The 16,372-nt window shown below is 45.4% G+C and overlaps 1 protein-coding gene across 2 annotated transcripts in view; it reads right to left on the reverse strand.

Moving 5' to 3' along the window:
• TTC28 (tetratricopeptide repeat domain 28) overlaps positions 1–15,596 on the reverse strand; it is a 439,996-nt gene extending 424,400 nt beyond the window's left edge. The window contains exon 1 of one of the 2 annotated variants that reach the window (XM_042852359.2): positions 15,305–15,596. In XM_042852359.2, coding sequence (XP_042708293.2) covers positions 15,305–15,403 — 99 coding nt within the window. In that variant the 5' untranslated portion in view covers positions 15,404–15,596. The remainder of the gene's footprint in view (positions 1–15,304) is intronic. The other variant, XM_042852360.2, reaches the window with a different exon arrangement.
• Between the last annotated feature and the right edge of the window lie 776 nt (positions 15,597–16,372).

A 16,372-nucleotide genomic window follows, 5' to 3' on the forward strand; every position in this document is an offset into this window, starting at 1 on the left:
TTTAAAATTTGGGAAAGGGAATGAGAACTTCTTCCAGTTTTTAAATTTGTTATTTATTAGTCATTTTGTAAATTTTCTGCACCAGAGGTTGCAAAAACTTTCCCATGAAGCATGATCAGCAAACAATGTCTTCATGATCTCCTAGAAAGATGACTACCTCCGCTCCAGATATAAGACTAGTTAATACATCCTTCTAACTTACTGAGTTTTTGTTTTAAATACAGCTATGCTATTTGACTATCACTTCAAGCACATTCGTTGGCTAGAGTGGAAGGGAAGTGGCGTGAAGATTGGGAGAGTTCGGTAAATGAATGGGTTTGGTAGATAGGTCAGCAAATAAAAGTGTGTGTGTGTGTGTGTGTGTGTGTGTGTGTGTGTGTGTGTGTGTGTGTGTGTGTGTGTGTGTGTGTGTGTTGAGATGTCATTAAGCAAGTGTGACTATGTGGGCATACTCATACAGGGAGGTTGGTAAGCAGATGTACACTAGTGCCTATGAAGGGTCCACACCATGTCAAGAGAAGTTTGAGAGTGAGACAGGAGATCCCCGACTAGAGGTAAAATTACACTGGTCTACAATTTTTGAGAAGTCGTCTGCTTCAGAGATAAAATGTGCTATTTATTATGTATTTTGATGTGCTGAATTCAAATATGACAATTAAAACAACTGATGGGCTACTGTTTCTAAGATATTTAAGTTTTTACATTTTATGTCTGTGTATATTGTGTAGATAGTAGAGTTTTAATCATAAATTGTAAACCTAGGTCTTTTCATGTGTTTATGGTTGCTTTACATGATAATATTTCACCTGTCCCGTTTATGTAACACTTTAAAAATCAGCAAAAGGGTTATATAAATAACATTTATTATGAAACAAAAGGCAAAAAAATATTATGTACATAGTTTAGTCCTATTCAGTGTCTACTCGGCGCTTCTTGGCTTGTCTCTTGTATTCATTAAATGGAGCATCTCTTGTCACTGTCCAGCAATAGTCTGCAAGCATTGATGGGCTCCATTTGCCCGGATAACATTTCTCCATTGTTGCAATGTCCTGCTGAAATCGCTCGCCATGCTCGTCGCTCACTGCTCCGCAGTTTGGTGGAAAAAAATCTAGATGAGATGTGCAAAAAATGTATCTTTAGTGACATGTTGCAACCAAGGCTTTTGTATGCCTTGAGGACGTTTTCCACCAACAACCTGTAGTGGTCTGCCTTGTTGTTTCCGAGAAAATTTATTGCCACTAACTGGAAGGCTTTCCATGCCATCTTTTCCTTGCCACGCAGTGCCTGGTCAAATGCATCATCTCGAAGAAGTTCACGAATCTGAGGACCAACGAAGACACCTTCCTTTATCTTAGCTTCACTTAACCTTGGAAATTTTCCACGGAGGTACTTGAAAGCTGCTTGTGTTTTGTGAACGGCCTTGACAAAGATCTTCATCAGACCCAGCTTGATGTGTAAGGGTGGTAACAAAATCTTCCTTGATTCAACAAGTGGTGGATGCTGAATACTTTTCCTCCCAGGCTCCAATGACTGTCGGAGTAGCCAATCTTTCTTGATGTAGTGGGAATCTCTTGCACGACTATCCCATTCGCAGAGAAAACAGCAGTACTTTGTGTATCCAGTCTGCAGACCAAGCAAGAGAGCAACAACCTTCAAATCGCCACAAAGCTGCCACTGATGTTGGTCATAGTTTATGCACCTCAAAAGTTGTTTCATGTTGTCATAGGTTTCCTTCATATGGACTGCATGACCAACTGGAATTGACAGCAAAACATTGCCATTATGCAGTAAAACAGCTTTAAGACTTGTCTTCGATGAATCAATGAACAGTCTTCACTCATCTGGATCGTGAACGATGTTGAGAGCTGCCATCACACCATCGATCTTGTTGCAGTCTACAAGATCAGCTTCCATGAAGAAGAATGGGACAAGATCCTTTTGACGGTCACGGAACCCCTAACATCACCTGCTAGGAGATTCCACTGCTGTAGTCTGGCGCCCAATAGCTCTGCCTTACTCTTGGGTAGTTCCAAATCCCTGACAAGGTCATTCAGTTCACCTTGTGTTATGAGGTGTGGTTCAGAGAAGGCAGATGGGAGAAAATGTGGGTCCTGTGACATTGATGGTTCAGGACCAGAAGTTTCATCCTCTTCCTCGTCTGACTCAAGTGAGAATGATTCTGGTGCATCAGGATCGGGCAGTCCTTCTCCGTGGGGTACTGGGCATATAGCGGATGGAATGATTGGATAATGCACAGTCCACTTTTTCTTCTTTGACACACCTTTCCAACTGGAGGCACCATGCAGAAGTAACAATTGCTGGTATGATCTGTTGGCTCTCTCCAAATCATTGGCACTGCAAAAGGCATAGATTTCCTTTTCCTGTTCAACCACTGGCGAAGATTTGTTGCACAAGTGTTGCAGCATATGTGTGGGGCCCACCTCTTGTCCCGATCTCCAATTTTGCAGCCAAAATAAAGGTGATAGGCTTTCTTAACCATAGTGGTTATACTGCGCTTTTGTGATGCAAAAGTCACTTCACCACAAACATAGCAGAAGTTATCTGCACTGTTCACAGTGCGAGGCATCTCTGCTCACTTTGGCTAAACAGCAATGTGTCCCTTTGCAAAATCAAACACTGACAAATAAGAGAGCATGACACTGTATGATTTCTAGAGCTGATATAGGGCAATTTGTTCAGCAGAGTGATGTAAGTTTCGTTATGATTGCATCATCCATGACTTCTAGGAATAACATGATGCAATTCATATCATGTATGACACAATACCAGCTTCAGATTGCATCATTCATTGTTTTGCCTAAAAAGCAAGTACTGTCCAAACCCATAGATTTATTCATAGATCCAGTAAAAGATGTATTTTAGCCATTTCTGGTTTAAATTGAAATCCCTTCCCTTTATAACTCACTTATCCTCCGCCATTCCCAAGTCAAGGGTCGTATATACTGACCCAATAGCATATCTTGAAAACTAAAGCCAATCAACAATTTTAAGTATCATTTTCGTTCTCAGTGACCCACAATTAGTAAAGTTTGACTACATTTATTTCAGAAGCATTTTGGCCATAGAGCAGTGCAGTGATTGGACAGAAAGTTGATGTACGTCTGTGAACCAATATTCTCCTGGCCACGCTGGTGGAATGAGGATTATTGTTGCTTTGTCTCTTTTCATTTTCCTGAGTACTCTTGGAATGATAGGAACTGGAGGGAATGCATACAGAAAATTATTGGACCAAGGGAGAAGGAAGACTTCTGTGATGGAGCAGAGGCTGCAGCCCATCCTGGAGCAAAATCTCCAGCACTTATTGTTCAGGTTGGTCGCAAACAAGTCTATTACCAGGCATGCAAGTGGTGAAAAATCTGTAGAATGTCTTTTTGGATTGACGGTTTATGTTGATCTATGAAATCCCTGAGGAGGAAATCTGCAATTGTATCTCTCATTCCTGGAAGGTTGAACGCCTTCTGTACACATTGTATCTTATACATAGATTCCTCAGGATGACTGCTTCCTAGCATAACTGAGATGATCTTGCGACTCCCTGCTTGTTTAGATACAACATGGCAATGGTGTTGCCCATAAGAACTTGTATCACCTCATTCTTGATGGTGGACATAATTATCTCACAGGCCTGACACACAGATCAGAGCTCTACCACATTAATATGGAGTATAACTTCTTGGGGTGACCAAAGAGTTGACCAGAAGCTGAACAAGATGGGGCCCCCAGCCTTTGGTAGGTGCATCCGTTACCAGAGTCATAGTCAATCTGGTGCATTAACTACAGCAGTACGTATATGCACACAATCACTCGAAGGAAAATCATATTATTTGCCTCTGGGCTAGTGTCAAATCTCAGCATTAAAGACTGAAGGGAACTGTTTTTTTGGGCTTTGGTGGATGGGATTAGCCCTGTATTAACAAATTCCAACATGAAACATGGATAGATTGTTTTTTGTATGATAACATTAGCTACATTTAATCAATGTACTGACTGCCTGGGGCTGTTGCCATGGAGACATACCCAAACTCACCAAACTGCAAGTTCAAGAAAATATTAATACTTTCTCTTCCTTGTTTCCCAATTTACATGCAGGGGTCTTCTCCTCCCCCCAACAATTCACAGTTCAGCATGAAGTGCTGCTCTGCACAGGACAAAATGAAGTGTCAGTATCTGAACTGTTCTCATTGATCATCATTATATAAACCTTTGGGGAAAAATCAGACACTTCTTTAAGAGAGGGCTTGGACATATGGAGACGTCACTGGACAAGTGACTTCCTCTGTTAGACATAATCAAGAGGAAATTTTTGAACATAATTCAAATAAATGAGACCTGACTGTATTTTCCTGGAAGTACACCTCTACCCTGATATAACGTGACCCGATAGAACACGAATTAGGATATAACGCGGTAAAGCAGCGCTCCAGAGTGGCAGGGCTGCGCACTCCGGTGGATCAAAGCAAGTTCGATATAACGCCGTTTCCCCTATAACGCAGTCAGATTTTTTGGCTCCCGAGGACAGTGTTATATTGGGATAGAGGTGTATTCCCCATTAGCTAAAAACCAATTACAAGGAGAGAAGAGCAACACGCTACTTAATTTTAAGACAAAAATATGGCCAAGGTGCATGTATTCTGAAGACAAACAATAACCCTTCACCTGTTTTAGAGCAGAGCACGGATGTTCTCACACCAAACTGAAATCCATCAGAACTTCTGAATATCTCTGCACGTTATCTTATAGGTCTGAGACAGCTCAGGATGCTGTAAGCGGAGGGAGGTTCACAACTCAAAACCAGTGGAATGCTACCAACATGTCCATGAAGGTACCCTTGTCCCAGAGATTGGAATTAAGCAGTTAATAGTCCCCAAATCCACCAATTACACCTCTACCTCGATAGAACGCTGTCCTCGGGAGCCAAAAAAATCTTACCGGGTTATAGGTGAAACCGTGTTATATCGAACTTGCTTTGATCCACTGGAGTGCGCAGCCCTGCCCCCCCCCCCAAGCACTGCTTTACCGCGTTATATCCGAATTCGTGTTATATCGGGGTAGAGGTGTACCTCTTTTACCATCCACAGAACATGACACATTCATCTGCCAGATCTGCAACAGCCAGAGATATGCATCTTCACTAAGACATTGTTAACCTCAATAAGCACAAGGGAGAGAATCTCCCAGTTCATGCAACCACTGATTACTGCTTACTATAGCCTCCTTGCCTTATCACAAAAATGACCCAGGACCAACATTCATCACTCCAGCAGAGGCTACCATCAACCCCAAAGACAGGTCAAGCATTCCCTTAAAAACACTGATGTTTTAACATGAAAGATTACTTGATACTCCAGAACAACTTCTGTCTAAAATACCCATGAGCAGCTCCTTCCCAAATGCATTAAACAGTGTTCACTTCCCATGGCCTGCAGTTCCAAATGCAAGGAACCCTCTCTCACTGAAATCCACAGTGAATGCAGAGACTTTGACTGGGATAATTCCTACCAGCTGAACAGAGGGGCTGCAATTTACCATTAGAAAATATCACATACAGCAGCTCTGAAAAAAGAAAGCAAGTCCAATATTACTGATGACAACTTTATTAATGTTAATAAATACATGGAATAAGCAGACTAAAGTCCTGGAGAAATGCTTGAAGGCCCAAAATCTGATCTACATTTTTCAGTTTATACACCTGTTTTCAGATTAATTTAATTATTTTTATAGGTGGTTTCTTTTCCAAAAACCAAATGAGTCACTGTGGCCTTTCCAGATAGTGGCAAGGTCTGCATTCAAAAGGAAGGGTCATGACTTCCTAGCCCGATAGAGATGGTAAAAGGCTGACTGGGCCACACTGCAATGTGATCATCAAACAGCAGCTGGGAGGAGGCTACTAAAGTCCCCCCACAAAAAAAACCCTACTAAAAAAGTGGACATACTCCCTCAAAGAGACTGATGTTACCTCTGCCATTTCCTCCAGCTGCTTCCCCAATCTACATCATCACATCATTTTTGTCTGGGTTGCACTGCAGCCAGCTCACTCTTACCCATGTCCCAATTTCAACCAGACTCTGGCTGAGGCTCTAAAAATGCATTATCCAAGTCAAATGAGACAGAGACACACAGATGGGTGTCAGCATACTGACAACACTGCATTCCATGCCTCCTTGCTATCACTCCTAACAGCCCCATCTACACCTTGAAGAGGAGAGGTAACAGAATGTCACTCTGTGGGACTGCACAATTGACAGCCCTTTGGGAAAAAGAGCAATTGCTCATGACTATCTGCTGCTCTACCGCTCTTAAAAAAAAAAAAAAAAAGAAGTAATAAAAGGGAAGCCTTCTCCACACCTATCAGGGTCCACTGGCAAGTCAGCAATACCGCATAGTCAGCTGACATATCTAATATCACCAGCATGGACACCTGATCTTCATTCATCACCCAAAGGAGAACTGACTACTGCAGTCTCCCTCTGCCAAAGCCAGGCCTATATCCACACTAATAAAGGTCAAGGAGATCAAAGGCATTCTAGAGGCTGTGAGCATTGTCTCACCACAACCTTCTCCAAAAACTTACAACAAAGGGACAATGTGATACTGGTCAATAATTAACTACATTGTTAGTGTCAAGTGATGACTGCTTGAACAAAGCATGCACTAATTCTTCTTTCTAAGCATAAGGCAGCCTGCCCTTATTGAGGGGCAAACAAGTGACCCAATACTCCACACTGGCCTCGACCAAGAAGGAAGTAGGTCCAAAACACTGCTTGCGGGATAAAGCTCTCATCATTTTCAGTATCTCAATGAGGATCACTGCCTGAAACTCTAGCATACAAGACGAGGCCATTGTTCCCTCAAGACCATGTTCTGCCACCAGGGAAGCAGACAGCCTATCCTTAATCTGAAATCTTGTCTGCAAAACAAAAAGAAATGTCCTCAATAGGAAGTAGTCAGACCTGCTAAGACTGTCTGGGTCTACAACCCGAAACAAACCTGCTGTCCAAGATTTTGCACAAACTATATGGGAAAAGGGGTTTTTTGGCACCTCCCAGACACGCACTGCATATTTCCCTTCACCTTGACATTTGTTATACTACATTCATTCTCTCTCACCAGAAAAAGATTAGGTTTTTTGCTTGTTTGTTCAGACAAGACAGATCTACTGTAGTACAGCAAATGCATACAGCAGGGCTTCCGGTTTTGAACAACAACAAAACTAGCTTTCTTTAACTTATCCATTGCAACTGTAATAACACTGACAATCTTTTGCACTGACCTTCCCCTCTAAGGAATTGAATCCATTCTATCTTGCTAAATATTGCGGATTCTTATCACTTGTGGTGGGAAGGTGAGAGGGAAAGAGAGAGAGAGAGAGCGCAGTGTAGTCGGAAAGAGAATCCATAATAGCTTATCGACTAGTCACAGGCAATAAACAGGGAGAGACACCTTAGAGTAAAAACACAGGATTTGAGTCCATCAGCAGAAAGCCTGGGTGTATTCTTCAGGCCTGATTCCATCATTAAGCCTACAGCACATATCAAGGAAACAAATCAGCTACTAGAATGAAGAGGGGAGGAGGGCCCTCACCCTCTGTTTAACCTGACTAAATGTGAGCAGTACTGGGATTTAGCCATGGTGGGCCTGGTTTCACTCTAACTCTGGTCATTTTAGTCATAATACAAAATCTCAAAGGGCACAAAATTTCAGACAAGCTACATCTATTTCTCAATTGTATCTTTAATGGTATGCTCTTAAATAAGAAGTGTCATTCTCTGGTTTGTTACAGAGAAAGATGGGGGGGGGGGGGGGAGAGGTGATGAAACAACATAGGTGAGTGAAATTCCACATCTGTGATCATTTGTCCTTAAGTGGTGACAGATCAGGAATTCCAGAATTCCTCTTCCACTAAAATAGTGTTCAATTAAAAAAATAAAACCCCACACACCTGCCAAGACATTTAAAACAGCTGTATTTTAACAAGTAAAAGTTCCCAATTATAAGTGTTAAAACTGTCTCCAGCAGGGAACTGTGCCCAGCTGTGAAATGACAACTAGATTTCATTCAAAGCTTAATAGGATTACTGTGAAGAAACCATCTTCAGCTCTGCACAGTTCACAGCATATACCACTTTCATTCTCATCACCTCCATTCAACCACAACAAGGAAGACAGATGCATTTAGTATCAGAGGACTATTTGCTTGGGAGCATCCTTGTTAACCTACTACAAAGTTGCTCAACACTGTGTAAGCTGGTACCCTCCAACACAGGAAATCAGGCACTGCAGATCTCATCAGGCTAAACCTCGGGAAGTTTAAAGTTTAAAGCAAAATACAAATTGTATCTACTGATCAGTGGCCATTATTTATCATTAGGTATGCCATAGCAACTCAAATTGAAACCCTGGTTTTGATCACAGGTTTCAGCAGCCATTTATTTCTGGCCTTCCCTCTAGAGAAAGTAGAGAAATCTCAGACACACCCAAAAGTGCATTAAAGAAATTAATCTTAATTAACAACATTTTGCATTTACAGAGCAACCTTTTATCCAAAGGACCTCAACAAACTATTAAAACATTAAGGACAACAATCATCCTGTTAGACAACTTTGAATCACATACCTGAGAACTGAACCTTTTATCCATAATCCACCTCAAATGCAACTATAATAATAAATACCCCCTCCATAGATCAAATTTTGGTGGCAAGTCCATAATTAAAACTGAAAGACTGTCAAAACCCTTTCTTTAACCTCTTCACTTCCACAGAAAAGATCTTAATACCTTAAGAATGCCATGTAGGAGGGTTGTATATTTTACATCTACTGAAATACTTCCTACGATACTCATTAAAATATCAGAAAAACTATGACATGAAAGGGAAAAACCAAACAGGGAAAACTAGCATTACAGAAGGACACTGAAAAACAGTACAGTGACATTTACTCACTCTAAATATATGTTACCAAAAACAACTCAAATATATAATTGAAAGTTGCACTCTCTGAAGAATAACTCTGCAATATATCATACTGTACAGTTTCTTCTCAAACATTATTACTATATTTATCTAACATTTTCATTTATTCACCTAAATTGGAAATGTCTAGTTTTATAAAAAGCCTTGTGTTTTCCTATTCCAGACTCTGGAGGGTTATTGTTTTTGAAAAGAAAGTGCCTGGAACAAAAGTCCAAAAACAAACAAGGAAGCTGGAGTTCCTCACAAATAACTTCCATAGTCCTTGCAGCCAATACATTTTCTACAGCCAGTTCTCCACTTCTGAGCAGATATCAGATCTTGACAAGCCACGGGCATCCTTCACCCAATCAGAGTATGAGTTTTTACAGGAATAGTGTAGCGAGAGGTGACAAGCCATTGAAAATGTATGTTTAACGATATGAAATCCTAGTTCTATTTCCCAGCCCACTGTGGCATCTGCTCAAATGAAGAACAGCAATTGCTTTAATCTGGATTTCTTCTTACAAAATTACTATAAAATATTATACAGAGAGCATGTCACCATATCTCCAAAACAGGTAGGTTTCATAAGAGAACAGGACAACTTTTCATAAAATATATACCAAAATACCCGAAAGTTACACTTTTTCTGTCTTAAGAATAGGATCCACCACATCTTAAAGACACCACATGCTCACTTCAAGCTCATTCCCAAAATGCATAAGGTGTTGGAAGTAGTGCCCTTTTTTATATATATAGTTCAATGAGGGATTTTTTGATGCTCATGAAAATCTATTTCTACACCTAAAAATATAAACTGTGATTTACCTAAAAATATAAATACCTTAAATCACAAGAAATACCTAAAACAGAAAGCCCTACCCATAAATTACAGGCCTGTACTGCTTTGAAAGAAAAAAACATTTTGAAACTGGATTTTCAGTTTGGGAAGCTCATTTGTAAATGTAACTTCTGCCCTAATGGATTAAAAATCAGAACCAACAAAATTTAGCTTTCTATTTCTCATGCTACCACCAGGTCCAGGAAAAAGGTACTTGGTTTCCATGCACTGTGGGAAGAGGAGCATGTGCAGGCACAGCTGTAGTACGAAAAAGAATATTTACAGTGACTTTGCCAAGGAGATGGCAACACTCAGATATTCAAGAAAGGAATCCCATTGCCATGTCAAGGGAAAAGAGATTAAGCAGGGCTATTGAAAGGTGAAGGAGAACAACATGATTTGTGGAGCTGCCTGCATGACCTATGACTTTTATAATATTCATCAGGGACCCTACCACCACCCCTGTAGCCACCTTGGTCATGGTGTCCTGTAAATGGAGGAGGAAGGCCCCCTTGGAGGGTAGGCAAGGAAGAGGTGCTCTTTATGGGTCAGGAAGGGGATGACAAGGCAAAATACAGTGAGATGGCTGTAAACCAGGAATGGATAGATATCCTGCAGGACCCCCCAGACACAGTCTGAGTGTCTCACTCTGATATGTTTCATCCTTAAAGACTGAGGGAGACTGACAGATGCAAGTGATGATTAGAACCCCAATAATAAATCATAATTAGGGGCCTACCAATTTCATGGCCGAGAAAAAACATGTCACAGACTGTGAAATAAGCCCTTCCCCATTAAATCAGATCTCCCCGAAATCAGTCGGGCCGGGGGGGGGGGGGGGGGGCAGGACTTTTCCTTCCCCTGCACAGCTGTTATCGGAGGGAGATTAGACCCACCCCCCCAGGCAGCACAGCAGTGAGGGTGTACCACTTCATATATATATATATATACTTCTGCTCTGCAGCAGCCCCAGAGCTGGGCCCCGTCTTCCGCTCCCACCCCCACCACCATGGCGCCTACCCAAGCTCTGGGCTGCTGCCCCCCCAGTGGTTCCTGCCTGGGCTGGAGGCACCTGGGCTCCAGCCAGGACTCGGGGTTGCCACTCACCGCAGCTCCAGCCCCCGCAGCTCCTGCCAGGCTCGGGGTGCCCCCCAGTGGTTCCTGCCCGGGGCTCAGGGCTGCTGTCCCTGCCCCTCGGCTCCTGACCAGTCTCAGGGACCTGGGCTGGGGGCTGCCACCCTCCACGGCTCCAGCCGGAACTCGGGGCTTTTGCCTCCCACCGCTCCTGCCTGAGCTCCAGGCTTCCACCCCCTGTGGCTCCTGCCCAGGCTCAGGGCTGTTGCCCCCGCCCCCCTGGCTCCTGTGTGGGCTCTGGGCCGCCCAGGCTCGGGGCTTCTGCACCCCCTCCTGGCTCCTGTCTGGGCTTGGGGTTTCAGCCCCCGCAGCTCCTGATGGTGCTCAGGACTACCAAGCTCAGGGCTTCAGCCCCCGCAGCACCTGCTGGGGCTCAGGGCTTCCACCCCATGGCTCCTGCCAGGGCTTGGGCACCCATATTTCAAATTGTGCGGGGGCCCTGGGCATGGGCCCATGCGTTAATCCACCACTGGCCCTGACTACCAGCTAGGAGCCCCCAGCTGGGAAGATTAGACCTGCCTCCACCTCCGGGAGCCTCTTTCAGCTGCAGGAAGCTCCACAGTACAGAAGGGAGTATGGTAATCCTGAAACAGAAGCTTTTCTGCCCCCCCCCCCCATCCTCTTTTGGATCAGGACCCCCATGGTTACAGCACCATGAAATTTCAGATGTAAACATCTGAAATCGTGGAATTGACCAATTTTAAGACCCTGTGGCCTTAAACTGACCAAAGTGAACCCTGAATTTGGTAGGGCCCTAATCATAATGTAGGTTGATATGCTCTAACTCTTAGCAAATGCATGCCTGTGTGTTTACATTGGCTAGGAAAAGATGATAGGAGGGATCCATCTATCTATCCTTTCCTCCAATACATATGAAATCATCTTCCTTTACTCAACAGCACATCCATCCATTTATCAGCAACCTTAATAGGAAGAATCTTGAGGAGAGCCTCACTAAAACTTGTTGAGCACTACTAGGGCCAAATGGAAGTGCAAAAAGGACATGTTCTCCCAGAATGTGGAGGACTCCAAGAGAAATGCAAGGGACCTGCATGAACAGCTGCTGGAGGAGTTCAGAAAGGACAGAGAAGTGCAGACAGCCATGCTGCAGCTACTGAAGCAGCAGACCCAGCTCTTGAACTAAGTGTTGACCAGGAAGCACCAAGGACATCACTTCAGCATTCAACCTATACCAAAAAGTATAACCAATACAGGTTACTCACAAGGATCATATATCCCCTATCATATTAGTTCCCTCTATACCCTACTCCAGTAGACAAAAGCTCAGGGAACAAAGGGAACTGCTTTCATTACATGTACTGTTTGTTATCTGTGATGCACTGGCATCCAGCCTGCACATGGCACTTTTTATAAGTAACTGCATACCATAGCTAGTACAGTCAAAGTTGTTTATAAGTTACTGCCTCTTTATTGTGATGCTGGACATACTGTGTTAATGAAGTAAATGCTGTGTGAAAGTTGGTGCATTTTTATTGTGCTTTTCAGCATTACAGAACTGCCTGCAGTGCTAGAGAGTAATTCATATATCCAGAAAGGCTTCCCCCACCTTAATTTAAAACATTTAGTATTTATATAGTCAGCAATCCATGTATACTACAAAAGCAATCACCTTTGCTCAATCTGGAAATACATCAGCAGTTATTTTACTGTTGCTCAAATACATACACTATTTTACATATTTCAATACAATATCCCTTAAAATTCATTAATCCAAGTCTATTGAAACACAGGTTCAAGCTGCGTATAAACACAATGCACCACCAGTTACTGTACTAATGATCCAATTGAAATAATTACATTATTGTCCACTGTCAAAGTAAGCTTACAAAACTTCTCTCACCCAAACTGTATTGGCAGACACTGTTAACCAGACAACTTTCAAGCTCTTTGAATTCAACAGATAGCCTGTCCTACTCTCACACCCATCCTGGCAACATGATCTCACAGATATTATTCACTGCACATCAAAGAGCACTAACTTTGAGAACATTTTCCTTGCTGAGATTGAGCCTTGTCATTGGACATCTCCATCTGCCCTTCAGTCTCCGAAGGCCACCCCATGTTAATTTAACAGCTGCTTAGGTGATAGTTAAACCTTTCCATGCTTCTGTCCAGCTTGCCGGGGAAATAAAAGCTAGGTGGGATCACCAAGAATCATGACTGCTACAGAAAACATGTTAAGGACAATTCATAGATTCTAGGACTGGAAGGGACCTCGAGAGGTCATCGAGTCCAGTCCCCTGCCCTCATGGCAGGACCAAATTCTGTCTAGACCATCCCTGATAGACGTTTATCTAACCTACTCTTAAATATCTCCAGAGATGGAGATTCCACAACCTCCCTAGGCAATTTATTCCAGTGTTTAACCACCCTGACAGTTAAGAACTTTTTCCTAATGTCCAACCTAGACCTCCCTTGCTGCAGTTTAAGCCCATTGCTTCTTGTTCTATCCTTAGAGGCTAAGGTGAACAAGTTTTCTCCCTCCTCCTTATGACACCCTTTTAAATACCTGAAAACTGCTATCATGTCCCCTCTCAGTCTTCTCTTTTCCAAACTAAACAAACCCAATTCTTTCAAAAACAACAAAGAGTCTGGTGGCACCTTAAAGACTAACAGATTTATTTGGGCATAAGCTTTCGTGAGTAAAAACCTCACTTCTTCGGATGCAACCGAATTCTTTCAATTCTTTCAGCCTTCCTTCATAGGTCATGTTTTCAAGACCTTTAATCATTCTTGTTGCTCTTCTCTGGACCCTTTCCAATTTCTGCACATCTTTTTTAAAATGCGGTGCCCAGAACTGGACACAATACTCCAGCTGAGGCCTAACCAGAGCAGAGTAGAGCGGAAGAATGACTTCTCGTGTCTTGCTCACAACACACCTGTTAATACATCCCAGAATCATGTTTGCTTTTTTTGCAACAGTCTGTTTTGAGATCTACTCATGAAAAGCACAAGATAAGTAAGCTTTATTATTTTACTCCAAGGCTATGTCTACACTACTGCGGTAAATCAACCTATGCTACGCGCAACTCCAGCTACATGAGTAACATAGCTGGAGTTGACATACCTTAGTGAGTTACCCCAGGGTATACACAGCAGGGGGTCGACAGGAGAAAATCTCCCATCGGCTTACCTTACTCTTCTCCTCAGGGGTATAGTACAGCGGTCAACTGGAAAGCGATCTGCTGTCCATTTGGTGGGTCTTTATTAGACCACTAACTCGACCGCTAGTGGCTCAATCTAAGAGTGTGAATCCCAGCTGTAGTGTAGACCTGCCCCCAGGGCCCACAATTCCCAAAGACATGTGTGGGTATCCCACAACACTCAGTGACTGCCCCACAATACACAATGACACTGTCCCACAAGATCATGTGCCTTAAAGCAGCATGGAGGCCATTACAACACATTTTTTGCCAATGCAACTTTACTTGATTCTGTGTGGACACAATACATCGGCACAAGTGGCAAAGTGTAAACATGCTCTACCCACATGCTCCAACTTCTACTGTAGACAAGACCTATCCTGGGTATTTTTCATCACACCTGTGTGTTAAGGGCATAAAAACGACATCTGTGGCCAGAGCAGTGACTGAGTATCTCTACAGAGCTGGAAATGAGCCATTTCCCCGCTAACACAACTGTTATGGGGCAAGAACAGTAAACCCCCTATTGTCACGCTGCCCATAAGGGGAGGCCCACAATTGCACCCATCACTCTCCAGTCCCCTCCCCACCTCTGTTCCCCCAAGTTCCACCCTCCCCAGGCCCAGGTCTAGCAGGGCCAGTCCCTGCTCTGGCATCAGGGAACCAGGGCTGATCAACCTGGGAGATGGGGGGTCGCTCCCGGCCGCTGAGGGGGGGAGGAATAAGTGCCGGGGGGGGGGGGAAGAGTCGGTCCCGGCCGCTGAGGGGGGGGGGGGAAGGAGCAAGCGCCGGGGGCGGGGGGGGGGGGGGAGTCGCCGCTCCCGGCCGGTAACGGGGGTGGGGGAAAGGAGCAAGCGCCGGGGTGGGGGGTCGCTCCCGGCCGCTGAGGGGGGGGGGGGGGGAAAGGAGCAAGCGCCGGGGTGGGGGGGTCGTCGCTCCCGGCCGCTAACGGGGGGGGAAGGAGCAAGCGCCGGGGGGGGGGTCGTCGCTCCCGGCCGCTAACGGGGGGGGGGAAGGAGCAAGCGCCGGGGGGGGGTCGTCGCTCCCGGCCGCTAACGGGGGGAGGAAGGAGCAAGCGCCGGGGGGGGGGGTCGTCGCTCCCGGCCGCTGAGGAGACAGAAGGGGTCGCTCCCGGCCGGAGACCTCCACTTCCCCTTCCCACCAAGGGGCTCCCGCCGGCCCGCCTACAACTTACTCGGGGAGGCTCCGGGTCCCGCGGCTGCTGCCGCCGCTTGCGAGCCCAGCCCCCAGTTGCGGCCCCCGGCGGGGCGGGCAGCGGCGCCTGTTGCTCCATAGAGCTCGAGCTCCGGCTCCGGCTCCGGCTCCGGCTCCGGCTCCTCCTCAGGGGGCCGCCGCCACCCCCCGCTCCGGGCCGGGCTGCTCCCACTCCGGCTCCCCAGCCCCCGGCGCCATGATCCGGGCTCCGGCTGCTGTGGGACCCGCGCTGCCCCGGCCCCGCCCCCAGAGCTGGGCTCGCGCCGGACCCCGGGCTCGCTCCGCCCCTCCCCCACGATCGAGCGCGACCCCCCTCGGGGCATCGCGGCACCAGCGTCATGCCGGGGGCTCGGCCGCGGGTTGTGCGAACTCCCGCCCGGCCCCGCGGAGAGACTGGTCAGGCCGCGGGACCCGCCGCCGCTTTTCACCCCCGCGCCTGCCCCTCGCCCCACGTGCGGTCGAACCAGAGCATAGTTTTGGGACAACTTGGCTTAAAGATGGCCCGTGAGGGGAAAATCACTACGGCCCTTGGCAAGCGGGTCCCGCCGTTAATGACACACTGGTGCCATACAAAAATTGTATCCTCTACCCTGGAGTTGCCGGATGGTTTCAGGCCCTGTACTTTGGGATGCTAGGGGCTGCTAGTTCAAAGAGTTAGGACTGGTCTTCTTTCTTTGATGGTACTTACAGACAGCGCGTAGGTCACTCTTAACCTCCTCCCTCAACCCCATTACACTACAGCTCGCAGGAGAGAGAGAAGGTAGTTGAGGTAATATCGTTTTTGGACTAACTTCTGTTGGTAAGAGAGAGAAGCTTTCAGGCTACAGGCAGCTCTTCCTCGGGTCTGGGGACAGTACTCCGACTACCTCAGACCTGGAGAAGAGCGGTGTGTAGCTTGAAAGCTTGTCTCTCTCTCCCCCCAAGAGAAGTAGGACCAGGAAAAGATATTACCTCAACCACCTTCTCTCTAATATCTTGGGATCAACAGGGCTATGAAATACTTAAAGCTTGTCTACATATAAACCACTGCAGCTAGGCCTCTCTTTTC

Source organism: Chrysemys picta, chromosome 15, assembly GCF_011386835.1.
Source record: "Chrysemys picta bellii isolate R12L10 chromosome 15, ASM1138683v2, whole genome shotgun sequence".
Taxonomy (NCBI): Eukaryota; Metazoa; Chordata; order Testudines; family Emydidae; genus Chrysemys; species Chrysemys picta.